Source organism: Condylura cristata, unplaced genomic scaffold (genome assembly GCF_000260355.1).
Source record: "Condylura cristata isolate star-nosed mole 26May11 unplaced genomic scaffold, ConCri1.0 scaffold00028, whole genome shotgun sequence".
Lineage (NCBI taxonomy): Eukaryota > Metazoa > Chordata > Mammalia > Eulipotyphla > Talpidae > Condylura > Condylura cristata.
The window spans coordinates 13,190,199-13,205,841 of NW_004567129.1; the positions used below are offsets into that span (position 1 = coordinate 13,190,199).

The window sequence follows — 15,643 nt, forward strand, 5'->3', positions numbered from 1 at the left end:
GACTGCAGAGAGGACCGGGGCGCTAGGGGACAACAAGCTGAGTTCTGTACAAAAGTGAACAACGTATGCAAGTAAATTAATATTAAAATAATAAAAGAACCTCCTTAAATGCTTTTGGGACATTGGCATGACGTCCACAACATCCCGTGAGGCCAAACAGTGACACAGAGAACACAGAAGGCAGCCCTCCTCGGCGCGCTGGTTCTCCCCGGGGTCTGGCACAGGGGGAGGGCACGAAGCCGGCCTTGCCCGCTGCATGTTCTCTGTGCCCGTTCTCGCGTCCTATCTGTAACTGTGCTCGGGCCATCCTGGCTGCTGGTGAGCGGGCAGTTGGACAATCAGGACCGAAGGAGCGCGCTGGAGAAGGAATGGGTGTTTCTATACTGTGAGGCAAAATGAAGTTTGGGGCTGGGAAAAGCTTTTCTTCTCTCACTTTTAAAGATGGCACAGTGGCGAGCCAGTGATTAAAGCTCATTGTAGGAATGACAACGCTTCTGGTCCACCGTGTCCTGTCATTGTCACAGCTCCTTCTGATTCAATTAGGGGCTGCATGCTGGGGGAGTGGTGCCTGGCTTCCGTGGACCTGAGACTTATTTTTATCACATGCTAACTTGGCTTTAAACAAAGCTTTGAAGCTTCCCAGGGTAATGAAAATGGAGAAGCAAATAAAAAAGGCTGAAATAACTTCCATGAACACAGCAGATGTGCTCATTCAAGAGGATAGAGGAGGTGAAAATGAAGATGGGGTTTCAAAGAGGCAAGGACAGGGCTCAGGAAAAAGAGGTATTCAAAATTTGACAGTGATGAGATTAATTACGACCGTGTGGTTTTCCATTTTATGAATGTTCTCCATTGCTGAAGTATCATTTTAAAAAGAAGATTAAAGATACCAACAAGAAATCATGGTTAAATTGCATGATGAGAGGGTGTTGAACAATGCTGATAAAACAGAACATGGGACCTTCCTGGTAGCACAATCTGTTAAAGCACAACACTGAAATTACCTGAAGCCACTGCAACACAAGTTTGATTCCCAGCCAGGGAGGTGACCCCCATGGTACAGCAGACCTCTCCTGTCTCACCCACTGTGCTCCTCAGCAGCGTATTTCAGTTAATTTGCCTGTTCTGCTCCCCTTTCTGTCTCTGGTGGATCCTCTCACCCTACCCCACCCCCACCCTCTGGCCATAAAAATAAATAAATATATATATTTTTTAATTATAACCAAATTAAGACTTTCTGAAGATGGACAACATTCTGTGCCACATAACTCCATTCCAGCTTTTTTTTTTTTAAGAAGTTAAAGCTGTATGCTTTTTTTTTAAATAAGATTTATTTGTACATACAGAACTGGGGTATAGGCCAGAGGCTCGGGGCAGCGAGAGGCTTCACCAGAGACAGAGTGGGGAGCAGAAAAGGCAAAGGGAGCAGCTGGAAGGTCAAGAAAGGTCTGCCACGCCATGTGGTCACCCCCGGGGCAGGCAGGAATTGAACTCATGCAGAAGTGATTTTTAGCTTTTTAACCTGCTGCGCCACCAGGGAGGGCCTTTTCCAGCATTTTTTAAAAAGACTTATTTATTTATGCATATTAAGAACTAGTGTACAGGCCAGAGGTATGGGGGAGATGAGAGGATTCACCAGAGACAAAGTGGGGAGCAAAACAGGCTGATGGAATGAAATACACTACGTAGGGGGGCAGCGGGCAGGACAGGAGAGGGCTGCCGTGCCATGTGGGTCACCTCCCTGGTGGAGGGATCAAACTCATGCTGCAGTGGCTGCGGATAGCTTCACAGCAGGGACGGCCTGCCACATCCTCTCCCGCAGCACCTAAGTGAGAAATCCTTAGAGCTTGGCATGGTCAAGGTACCGGGCACACGGGAGGAAATACGTGGCCCTCCAAGAATAGAAGAATGGCTGATTCTTGAATGGTCACTTAACTTGTTGATTTGTTTTCTGATTCTGTTGATGCACAACAACAACAACAAAATGCTATGGATACTGTGCTTCGTTTCTAATGATACTCTTGACAGGAATGTAACTTCCTCTATTCTCGATACTGATTTACTTCTGAGAAACTCCCTTACAATCTTTAATTCTATTATGCGATTAACTCCTATATACCAGGTGGTTTGTGAAATGAATAGAGAGAGTAATTAAAAGGATTAGAAAGGCATAGGTGATAGATAAGGCATTTGTTTAGCAGCACTGAACCTTGAATACACAGTAGTTTCCTAGGGCCCCGTGTTGGTCTCAGGCCCCTGGTAACATCACAGAAACAAAAAGACATTAATGTATTACCTGTCATGCTTCTATTGAAAAAATCATTGTACCCCTATATTTGCTTGCCAAGAAAAATTGTATAAATGCTCTGCACTCTTAAAAATAAATTCCATTCAGATATGCACTCCTAGAAGTCGTGTCTGTCACTCAACCTCATCCTTGTCCACCCTGCGCCAGAATTGCAATCCCTGAAACTTGTCTCCTGCTCCTGCTGCGCTGGTCCGCAGCAACAGCCCTCAGTTCCAGCTCTTTAAATGAACTTCTCCAAGGGAGCATCATACATTAGAACCAAATTATAAAAATGTGACATCATTCAAGTTAGCTAAAACCTTACTAGAAATCTGACTGATTTTTCCTAATAAATGAGTTTTGTGCTCCTCCGTCAATTATAGCAGAGAGGTGATTTTTCTTACAAACCTGTACTTTTCTCTGTCCTCTTCTTCCTGGGTAGCAAATATCTTCCACTGGAAATGGGCGATGATGTTACTGCGGTTGTGAATAGTTACAGTCCGCTGACTGGCTAGAGATATGTAGGTTTTCTCAATGATCAAGGAGTTCTTATCCAGTCTTATATTCATGTCTACAGCAGCTCCATATAGAGATATAAACACTTTTTCTCCTAGGAATTAACAAATCATAAACACACTTAGAGATTTATTCTAGAACGATGCTACCATGCTATTTCCCAATAGCCCCCAAACCCAAGGTGAAGATAAAGAATGTAATATCAGCACAAGAAATCTTATTCCTTTTTCTCTCCTTCAATCCAGAGATCAGACATGATCAGAAAACTTGAATTTTGCTGTTTGTTTGTGGATATAGAGAATCAAACTCTCTTGACTGGCCGTGGTAAAAATATATATAAAATGTTATGGTTTCCTACTTTTTCTTCTTTTTAATAGTTTTATTTTTTTCTTATTCTGACCAGTGATGTCAGTAGTTAAATTCATATAGTGTGAACTGAATTAACAATAATTACACAGACTTTGTTAAAAACATAGATTTCACCTCGCACCATACACAAAAATCAACTCAAGGTGGATTAAAGACCTAGACATAAGAGCAGAAACCATAAAATACCTGGAAGCAAAGATGGGCCAAACACTACACAACATACACTTCAGCGACATCTTTGAAGATACAGCACCCAATGCAACAATAGTAAAGGGAAGGAGAAACAGATGAGACTGCATCAAGTTAAAGAGCTTCTGTACAGCAAAAGAGACATTACAAAAAACAGACATCCCACTGATTGGGAAAAAATTTTCTCACACAAAACTAGCAATAAAGGATTGATCACAAAGATATACAAAGAACTGATGAAATTCAACAAAAATAAACAACCCCATCAAAAAATGGGCAGAAGAGACTTCTCCAAAGAGGAAATGCAGATGGCCAACAAGCATATGAAAAAATGTTCAACATCACTTGTAATAAGGGAGATGCAAATTAAACCCACAATGAGATACCACCTCACCCCAGTGAGAATGGCACATCTTCAAACAACTAGCAACAACAGATGTTGGTGAGGATGTGGAGAAAAAGGAACTCTCCTGCACTGCTGGTGGGAATGCAAACTAGTACAACCACTATGGAAAACTGTTTGGAGGTTCCTCAAACTGCTTAACACGGAGCTTCCCTACGACCCAGCAATCCCACTCCTAGGTATCTACCCAAAAGACACAAAAACACTGATTGAAAAAGATAGCTGCACCCCCATGTTTATTGCTGCTTTATTTACAATTCAAAAAACATGGAAGCAGCCCAAATGCCCAAAAGTAGATGACTGGATTCAAAAGATGTGGTACATATACACAATGGAATAGTACTCAGCAATCAAAAAAAAAAAACACAAAAAACAGCAAACAAACAAACACAGGCCTTTTGCAGCAACATGGATGGAGCTGGAAAAGATCATGCTTAATGAAATAAGCCAGAAAGAAAAGGAAAAATACCAGATGGTTTCCCTCATAGCAGGAGTATAATGGACCAGGTGAGAAAATAATAATAATAATGAGCATCTATATACCAGAAACATTTTATGGGGTATGGGGGTGGAGTGGGGAATGGGGTCAAAAACAGTGGGGGGAGCAAAATACACTGGACTATGGTGATGGCTCATGGGTGATTTGGTGGTGGGAAGCCCAAGGGGATTACAACTGAGATGGAAAAATGTACAAAATGATGTAAAAACAAACTATTATATGATTTAAAAAAACAAAAACAAAAACATAGATTTCAGGCTCTCCCTAGTGGCAAAATGGGTTAAAGCACTGCATTATGAAGCTCTCTGAAGCCATGCAGCATGATTTTGATTCCCCACCAGGGAGCTGACCCACATGGCGTGGCAGACCTCTCCTGACCCATCCCGTGCTCCCCTCAGCAGTATTTTAGTAGATCTGCTTGGTCTCTTCCCCACTCTGTCTCTGGTGCATTCTCTCACCCACCACACTTCTGGCCTGTACTCCAGTTCTATAAGCATCTTTAAAAAACAAAACAAAACAAAAAAACCCCGCAGATTTCTATGCCTTACTTATAAGGTTCCTAGTAGGCAGAGAAAATAGTAATTTTGGACAAACTTTAATGATGATTCTGTGTTTACAACATGCAGATTATACTATTTTTGAGACACAGAGATACACCAATAAAGATGGAATCCTTCAAAGCATTTTTTAGTGACAAAACAACTCTATTTTTCAATTTTCTGTTCCTTATGTCCCCTGTTCCTTCCTCCTTCCTTGCACTCTATGCACCTCAGAATCTTCACTTCACCTAATGATGTCTGCTAGGTTTTTAAGTATTTTACATTGTTAAATGGTCTGCTATGTAAGTGTCCAGTATTTGTCTTCGTCAGTTTGACTTTCTTTACTCCACATAGGTCTGCTTAACTCCTCCCATTTTTGCCATGAAGGGCAGTACTTCATCTTTCCTATGGCTAAACAGTAGCCCACCGTGTGGGAAGACCACATGGTCTTGGCCCAACCCTCTGTCAATGAGTATTTAGGCTGCTTTCATGTGCTGGCTATTATAAGTCGTGCTGCATTCATAACTTTATAATCAATATAATGCAATACCACTAAAAATCAAAGACAAAGTGAAAATCCAAAGAACAGCCAGTGAAAATAAGACATCATCAAAGAATTCACAGTTTAAATAATAGTTACCTTCTCAACTGAGACCATGAAAACTAAAAAAGCAGTGGATTGGCATCTTTGATATAATGAAGATGTATTTACTTATTTTTTGTTCTGTCTTCACTTTTTAAGGACATTTCAATGGGTAAAGGATTCCAAATTAACTTTTTCTTTCAGACCTGGATACTATTACTTTACTATCTTCTGACTTCCATAGTTGAAAAGTATACCTTCATCACTATTTTTAGGTCTTTAGGGTAATGTGTCTTTCCCCTGTGCTTTGGTTTTCAGCAGTATTTTGTAACAGTAAGGGTTTTCTGAGCTTTGTAAACACTCGGATCCATGTTACCATGATTTTTAGACATTGCCTAGACATTATTTCTTAGGCAATTTTTACCCCATTCTTTTGTTCCCTCTCTTTCTAAGAATCTAATTACAATTGGATTGCAATTGCAGTACAACTGGCTTTTGCTTTTCTGGTTTTGTTTTGTGTTTTATTTTTTCCTTTTTTTTTTTTTTATTTATCTCTAGGCTGCAATTTGTGCAATTTATATTGATATCGTTGTATCTTCAGCTATGTCCCTCTACTGTTAAAAATAGTACAATTAGGGGCCCTCCCTGGTGGCGCAGCGGGTTAAAGCACTGCACTGAGAAACTAAAGCCGCTTCCGCATGAGTTCGATTCCCGCCTGCCCCGGAGGTGACCACATGGCGTGGCAGACCTCTCCTGACCCGCCCGCTGCTCCCCTCAGCAGTGTACTTCATCGATCTGCCTGTTCTGCTTCCCGCTCTGTCTCTGGTGAATCCTCTCACCCTCCGCATCTCTGGCCTGTACCCCAGTTCTGTATGAATAAATAAATAAATCTTTAAAAAAAAAATAGTACAATTAGGCCTTAATTTCTAATGTTGCACTTTCAGCATAACACTGCTATTAAAAACTGACAAAGATAAAACAAACAAGTTGATAGACCTGTAAAGCCACAAATGAAAAATTAGCAATAATAATAAATTAGCACAGCAGGTTAAAGTGCAGCACTAAGAAGCTAAAGCCACTTCAGCATGAGTTTGATCCCCTCCCCAGAGATGATCCACATGGCACGTCAGACCTCTCCTGACCTGCCCACTGCTCCCCTTAGTGTACTTCGTCAGTCGGCTCCCCACTCTGTCTCTGGTGAATCCTCTCACTGCCTGTACCCCAATTCTGTAGAAATAAATAAATAAATAATGGTAGTTTATTTCAGAATGCAAGGATGGCTCACCATTAGAAAATCTATTAACATAGACTAGATTTAACAATATATAAGATCTCCATTCATGTTAGAAAAGAATTTTATAAAAATTTTAAAGAATTTATAAAAATGGGCCCTCCCTGGTGGCACAGTGGGTAAACGCAGCACTAAGAAGCTAACGCCACTTCAGCATCACCAAATTCACTCCACGAGGTGGGAAGGAATGGCACCACTTTGCCTTCCACAGCAATGTGTGCATGAGGATCCCTTTTCTCGAATAGTCTTGATAACAAATTATAGTCTCAAACTTTTGTTTTACCAATTTTATGGTAAACTCAGCATCAGTTCCACCCCCAGCCTCGGAGGTGACCCACATGGCGCGGCAGAACTTTCCTGACCCGCCCGCTACTCCCCTCAGCAGTGTACTTCCTCAGTCAGCCTGTTCTGCTCCCCACTCTGTCCCTGGTGAATCCTCTCACTGCCCCCTGAATCTCTGCTTTGTATCCCAGTTCTGTGTGCATAAATAAATACATCTTTTAAAAAATTTATAAAAACATTGAATAACATAGCAAATATAGAATTAAGATAATAGCATAATGTTTCCAAAATGGTAAGAACACAAAAAAATATATCAAGGAAATAGAAAAAGCCAAAACTAAACCAAATACATTGGTGTAAAACTAAGCTTTGTTTAAAAAAAATAGTATTGAGACAAGGTGGAAACCATACAGTAAAAAAAAATCATTCCTTATGTCTAATTATCAGAATAAATGGTAAATGAAATCAAATATTTAAATGTCAACATGAAAATATAAAAGTAAAAATATAGGAGAATTTCTCTATAATTTTAGAGAGGAGAAAGTTTTCTAAGTATGAGTCAAAATCTAGGTCCCTTCAAAAATGATTAAGAAATTTAGTTATACATAAAGGAAAAAATCTACATGTCACATAACTCCACAAGTAAAAATAAATGAAAAACTGGGGTAAATATTTGCTCCTTAGATCTGAAACAAAGGAATTAAGTCCACACATGCAAATAGCTCTCAGAAATCAATAAGATAATTCAATAGAAGAATAAAATAGTTGCAAAAAAAAGAAATATAAGGGATCCCTAGATAACATGCTCAACTTCACTGATGATAAAAAACAAACAAACAAACAAAAATAAAGATGTACTTCTATACCAATTCTCCCCACCCCATAAAATTGGTAAAACAAAAGTTTGAGACTATAATTTGTTAGCAAGACTATTCGAGAAAAGGGATCCTCATACACACATTGCTGTGGGAAGGCAAAGTGGTGCCATTCCTTCCCACCTCGTGGAGTGAATTTGGTGATACTGATCAAAATATCTATCAAAAATTACAAAACTATTTAGCCTGTGCCCTAGGGATTTATTCTACAGGTGAGACAGAAAAACAAGGGTATTCATTACAGCACTGTTGTTAATAACCAAGAGTGGAAAGAGCCCAAGTACTCATAAGGGAAGCCTGTTTATTCCTCCCTGGTGGCACAATGGGTTAAAGCACGGCACTATGAGGCTATCTGCAGCCACTGCAGCATGAGTCTGATCCCAGGGAAGTGACCCACATGGCGCAGCAGATCTCTCCTGATCTACCCACTGCTTCCCTCAACAGTACGTTTCAGTAGATCTCCTCCCCACTCTGTCTCTGGTCAATCTTTTCATCCCCCCACAACTCTGGCCTGTACCCCAGCTCTTGTATGTATAAGTAAACAAAACTTAAAAAAAAGAGAGAGAAGCCTGTTTAAATAATCTGTGATACATCTAAAAGTAGAAGGTATTAAAAAGTACACGTTGAGGGCCCTCCCTGGTGGCGCAGCAGGTTAAAGCACAGCCATTTCAGCATGAGTTCGATCACTGCCCTGGAGGTGACCACATGGTGCGGCAGACCTCTCCTGACTCCCCCACTGCTCCCCTCAGCAGTGTACTTCATCAGTTGGCCTGTTCTGCTCCCACTCTGTCTCTGGTGAATCCTCTGCACCTCTGGCCTGTACCCCAGTTCTGCATGCATAATAAATAAATCTTTTTTTAAAAAAGTACACATTAATATGCAAAGAAGTAGGAAGAAGCAAGTGGAGGCATTAAGGTTTATTTTTGATGTCTGCATCTATTTGCATAAAAGCACTAGAAAGATAAATAAGAAACGAATAAATGAAAGTGGTTTAGTGTAGCACAGAAATAAAACCCTTCGATATATATTTTAATATACTGCCTTAATTCTTATATGAAAACATTACTCATCTAAAACTTTAATGTTAAGAGATTTATAAGGCCTCCAGTAAACATGTAAAGCAGCTGGACAAGACCAGTAATGAAAGAAACATAAAATGAAAGACCATGTATAATCACAATCAATTTGATAAGGCTACATGGTCAGTATACTAAAAGGATAGAAGACACAAGAATTTCATATAGTGATGATGGAAACATAAACAGGTATAACCACCTAACCAATCAATTTAATGCACAATAAAGTTCAAGATACATTTGCCCTAGAACTCAACATCTGCACTCCTAGATATTTACACGAAGGAAATCCTCATACACCTGCATGAGAAGACACATAAAGACATTCGCCACAGCATTGTCTGTCAGAGCAAAAAGCCAGGGAGGGCTTCCTATTTGGTAGGAAAGTGGGTAAATTATAGTATTTCTACTTGCAGTGATGTGATCTCTTAAGTTTAAAAGAATCAGAGCTGTATTAAGTATCTAAATCTTTAAAACACAATTTTGAATTTAAAAATGCAAGAAGGTAAATTATTTACATGTCATGATGACACTTCTGTGAAGTTTAACACTGCTCAAGACAACTGTAATATGGTTTATGGAAAAGTAAATACGTAGTAATAGAATAAAAGTGCACCTAATACAGCTCCTCTGAGGAAGACATGGGGACTTAGGTCAAAAATGAATAGCCAAGTCATTTTGCACCTATAATCAGTTTAGTTAACCTTAAAATATCTGAGAGTCCTCCCTGGTGGCACAGCGGGTTGGAGCGCTGCACTGCGAAGCCGGAGCTGACCCACCAGGCACAGCAGACCTCTCCTGTCTCTCCTACTGCTCCCCTCAGCAGTGTACTTTTTTGATCTGCCTGTTCTGCTCCCCACTCTGTCTCCGGTGAATCCTCTCGCTGCCACTGCACCTCTGGCCTGTACCTCAGTTCTGTATGCATAAATAAATCTTTTTTAAAATCTGAAAGAAATATGCATTCCCAAATCTTCAGATGTATTAAGTATAATGGTTGTTGAGTATACTACAACATTTCTGTGCTTTCATGGTTACTTCAACTATTTCATCGTCCACAAAAACTAATAGGAAATAAAGTCCAGGGACTTACCTATCTCATACAACTAGGAGTCAGGGAGTCTAATGACATCGGTGAGTGGCTCGCTATAGAAGTTCTCCTTCCCAGAAGAACAGCAAGGGCTAGTACGTTCTAGTTGAAAACCAATTAATATTGATATTTCCCACCACAATGCCCCAAAGCCATCATCTCCACAAAGTGAAGGAAGCAGTAACTCCTCTTCTCCCTACAGCTGCTTTCATACAGATGGCCTTTTGTAAAAGAGCCCCCAGCCCCTCGCTGCTCAGAAAACTGATTCCATGGGTGGGGGCTACCCCCTGAGAATGTTCAGGGTGCTGCACCTTGAGGTCATGTTCACTGTGCCCTTGCAGCCACCTGTCCCTACCCAGGTCCTCTGAGTGCTGCAGTCGCTGTAGATGAGGTTAGTCATAGTCATTTATTATGTCTCAGTAAAGATATATTTTGTGGACAGTCTCATTACCTCTTGCCAGTTTCGCTACTATCCATCAAACAAAAACAAACATGAGCAAAACTGACTTTCCCCAAAAAATGTGAAGCTAGCTCTTTACATGATACATTTCACACTGTGGTTTCAGACTTCCAGCCCACGGAGGACAGTAAATAAAACTGATGAGGAGTCATAGATTATCTGGGGAGGAACCAACAACTGAAGGAAAGAGCAGATGTTTCTCATCCTTGGTCACAGAGGCTCAAATCTACCCCTCTAGCGAATTGCTGGTGCAGACCTCTTTGGAAGTGCTCTGTCATTGAAGGATTTCGGGGGGGAAAATTAATGTGACTTGACAGAAGTCACCAATACTGAGCGTTAATGCAAAAATCAGCTTTCTTAATCTGCATGGGAGGCAGTGTAGGATTATAGAAAGTGAGCTGGTTTCAGACAGCGCCAAAGGTTTGGGTTCAAGTTCTAGCTTTCCTTTTAACATCTGAGTCATTTAACATTTCTGAGCCTCAGTTTATTCATCTCTAAACGGAAGCGGGCTAACGAGACATCCTCCTATATCCCTTTAAATGCTGGGCCTTGATGACTTAGCAGTATTCTCTTGCTATGTGGTTTCCAAAGATCTCGCTCCACTTCCCTAAACACAATCCCTGACCTTCAGGATGCCCCAGCGTCGGCTAGCCCCTCTCCCAAACCGTGGAATAAGAAGCAAATGAAAAAACTGGCCAAGGAGCGTTTGTACTGCCTCTAAAACATTAGCTCCATTTACAATAACTATGTTTTGCAGGTTTCTAATGCTAGAAGCTACCTTGTTTCTAATTATAATGACAAGTATTTATAACTGATCACAATAATCGCACCATTGAAAGAAGGTTCTCACAGGTGGAGCTGCATACATATGTTCAGATACACATTATTTAGTGGTTTCAATTGTAAAATATATCACACTCAATCACATACACCTTGGCATTCATTTGTTGCTTTAGGAGGAAAACATTACAGTTTATTAGACTAAAATATATAAATGACCATAAAGCTGCCCTATGAAGAACTAATATTATGGTTGCTCGTACATTTAAAAATAATACATCATCACACACCATTGGGGAAAAGAGCCTATTTGCAAACTCCTGACTCCTGAATTGAAATATCTCCTTTTCAGTAACAGACATAATACTTAAAAAATGCTGAGTAAGTGCATCAGCTCGCTCTCCTGGTTATGCCAGTAGTTAATGTCACTTTCAAGGTGACAGCAACCTCACCAGGGCTGAAGAAAAAATACACTGTGCTCTTACTTTTAGTGCTCATTCAAGTAACTACAGATACAACAAGAACATTCTTTTTTTTTTTAAGCCTGCCTTGAATACTAAAACCACCCTGAACCCTCAAATTATATAAAATACAAAACTTGAGCAATTAATCATTTGTCTCTCCATAGTCAATATTTTCACTGCTCAATTTTATTAAAGTGACAGGACGAGTTAGTTTACTCATTCTAATTTTGATTTGGTTTGGGTTTTGTTTGTTTTGTTATCAATGTAGTCTTGAGTAATTGAATTCTTGATTTCTTCTAGTTTGTAAAAAGTATTACGTTACTTCAACCCTTACTCAAGTTTAGACTACAATGAAAAAATAAAGAAATTATTTCTGGTATAAAATCAATTGCCTAAACAAACTTGATTTCACCACAGTAGGAGGCTTACACAAGAAGAAAGGAGAATTGTGGTTTAGGAAAACATTGATGAGTAATTATTAGATATTGGAGAAGCTTATATTCAACCTTCTTAATATCAAAGGGCTGGTTCAAACTCTGGTTGTAGATAAAGCAAAGAAATCTCTTTGCTGCCTCTAATCAGTAATATATCCATGGGCAACTAACAACTGAAGGGTATAAACACAACTTTTAGGTTGTGATTGAAGACTGCCCACAGAGAAGTATCTGTGCCCCTTCTTCAGAACATTGTTGAGGACATCTGAAGAAAAGGTTTGCATCGACAACCTAAGCTAAGTGTCCCTCCTCACGTCAAACACCTGCTGAAAATTCAATCAGATGTTTATTTAATGAAATGAGAAGACAGTAATCATGGCTGTCTAGAAAAGTGCCATGATTAATTGTGCTTAGGCAGTCATTACTCATGACTGTTTTTCACTAATGGAAGGTTATAGGTTCTGGTCATGGATAACCCACAATAACGATGAAAGCATATTCTTATCATCAGTTTGCAACATGTCAGGCAAAATGCTACAAGACAGTTAAGTTTACTTCTTGAGCCCTCTCTGTTGGCACGATAGGTTAAAGCACAGCACTCAGTGAGAGTTCAATCCCTGGCCCCCGAGGTGACCCCCCATGGCTCAGCAGACCTCTCCTGACTGCCCGCTGCTCCCCTCAGCAATGTACTTCATTGATCTGCCTATTTTGCTCCCTACTCTGTCTCTGGTGAAGTCTCACCTCCCCTACACCTCTGACCTGTACCCCAGTTCTGTACACAGAAATAAATACATCTTTTTTAAAAAGGAAAATGTCTTAAGTCATACACCCTAGTTGGCACCATAATATCAGGGTATAGAAGTCAACTTTTACAGGCATGATGAAGTTTTAATACACAAATTTCATTTCCTTTAACTCAGGACAATATTTCTAAGTATGGGTATCAAACAAACCACACGCAAATAAAATCCAGATAAGAAGTAATTGGGAGAATGCAGTTGTATTTCAGCTTCAGTGGGTGAAGGGAGTAGAAAAAGCGAATGTTGTCACCTGAGAGGTTAGGGAGACAACCTCCAGGATGGGCAAAGCACTGTGCAGGGTTAGGGAACTGTGTGTGGGTTCTAATTGTGCTTCTGAGTGGTTTTGTGACCTTGAGTCACCCAATTTCTTAGGCTTCAATTTTTCAAATGTGGGAATCTAATGACTAGTGGAGATTATCACTGAAGTCTCTCAAGTACTGGTCTCAAAACTCAAACAGATAAAAATGCCTGACATAATACCTAAACATATATGTAGACTTCTTTATGAGTTAAGCCAATGTGCCAGAGTATTAATGTCAAATGTATTAAAAGTATACCCAAAATGTTTAAAAGGATAAGATAGATGGTATTTTAAGATAATCTCTTTAAAATACCACCAATAATTATTTAGCTGTTACTTTAACTATTTTAACTAGAGCAAAGGTTAACTATGCTGCATTCTTGTTTAAACTCCTGGTTTGTAACACTATGATATAGTGATTCAAAGGTAATTCTAAGATCACTATTCTTCCAATAATTAATTTTAGTGGCTGACATAAACAAAATGATGTTTCACAAAGATCTGGAGACAAAGATGGAAGAAAAGCATCACCAATGAGTTTAACACTCATTTCTTTTTTTCTTTCATCTGCTATCAGCACTAATAACACAAAGGCCTTTGTTGAAATTCAGCTAATAATTATCTCTTAGTGGTAACAGTTTCTTCACAGTCAAACGGAAGACTCAGCCCAAATAAATCATAAGTTGCATTCAACATAAAAGGGCTGAACAGCATATGATAATTAATTTTAAAAGAAGGCACAACGTGATTAACAAACTTGACATAATAGATGTTGATGCAACCTGGATTCTTTTCAAGTGCATGAGGCCCATTTACCAAAATGGAACATCTTCCAAACCAGAGTGCAAACTCGACTAATTTCAAGGACAGAAGCCATATACGGTTTGTTTTCTGTCACTGGTGGAACTCAGCTAAAAATATCAGAAAGATAACTAGGAAATTCCCAGATGTCTGAATATTAAGAAACACACCACTAAGCACGAGGAGGAATAATGCTTGTTGACAACAGGATGTGGGGAGAAAATTCATTTCAGGTAAGTAAAGGACAACCTTTCCTCTCCTTAAATGCCATTACTTACAGCATTGTTCTGTAAATAATGCTGAACAGTGTGGGGAAAGATTTACATCGGAGTCATTGGTAAGCAGCAAGTTAAATTTGGTGATTGACATCATTAAAAACTTGATAATTTTTTTTTAATTGAAAATTCATCAGTGACATGATAGGAAAACAAGACTGTTCAAGAGGCCTCCCTGGTGGCACAAGGCATTAAGACTCAGCACTATGAAGCTATTTGCAGCCCCTAGAACACGAGTTTGATTCCCAGCCAGGGAGCTGACTCACATGGTGCAGCAGACCTCTCCTGTCTCACCTACTGCTTCTCTTATAGCAGTGTATTTCAGTAAATCCAACTGCTTTGCTCCCCACTTTGTCTCTGGTGAATCCTCTCACTTCCCTCACCTCTGGCCTACATCCCAGTTCTTCCATGCAAAAAAAAGGGGAAAAAGAAAATAATTATACAACTGAAAACTAAAATGCAACAGTTGAGACTTCACTGAAGAGAGAATTTTTGAATGGAATAATGAACAAGAAGTTCATTATCCTGAGAAGTCTGCAGAGACTAAAAAGGGAGACCATAAATTCAGATCAGAAGAAATAATCAGAATATTAATAGATTAAGTAACAGGCTAACACAGCCACTAACTAGAGTCACAGAACAAAGAAGAGGCGATTATCCCCTCAGGGAAAACAAAAAAACGTGACCTGACCTCACACATGCACAAAAATGAAGCCAAAGCTCACGAATCATTAACCTAAACAGAGAAGCTAAAAAGCATTACCTGTAGGAAAACACATCCATGATGTCAGGGAAGGTAAACATTTCTTAGCAAAAAGGGCGGGGGAAAGTATTAATCTTAAAAGAAAAAAATAGTAACATGGATTTAATCAGAAATTAAAATTTCAGTTCGGCAAGAAAAACCATTAAGGAAATGAAAAAGAAAGTTACAAACTGGGAGGAAGTATTAACAGGATTCAGAATGTCAAATGATTGAATACTGCTACAAATGAAGAATAAAAAGTGAATAAAAGACAGGAATAAATATTCCATTTAAAGACTGAATTAGGTTTTGTCAGCTCTTTGTAGATTTTTTAAAATATATATTTTATTATTTATTTATGCATACAGAACAGGGGTACAGGTCAGACGTGCAGGGGCGGTGAAAGGCTTCACCAGAGACAGAGTGGGGAGCAGAACAGGCAGACTGATGAAGTACACTGCTGAGGAGAGCAGCAGGCAGGTCAGGAAAGGTCTACTGCGCCATGTGGATCTCCTCCAGGACAGGGATCAAACTCATGCTGAAGTGGCTTCAGCATCTTAGTGCTGTGCTTTAACCCCTTGCACCACTAG

At 39.6% G+C, this 15,643-nt stretch overlaps 1 protein-coding gene across 1 annotated transcript in view; it reads right to left on the minus strand.

The window, feature by feature from the left end:
• Positions 1-15,643, minus strand: part of HYDIN (HYDIN, axonemal central pair apparatus protein) — a 289,232-nt gene that overhangs the window by 219,908 nt on the left and 53,681 nt on the right. The window contains exon 8 of the mRNA XM_004690198.2: positions 2,696-2,897. Coding sequence (XP_004690255.1) covers positions 2,696-2,897 — 202 coding nt within the window. The remainder of the gene's footprint in view (positions 1-2,695; positions 2,898-15,643) is intronic.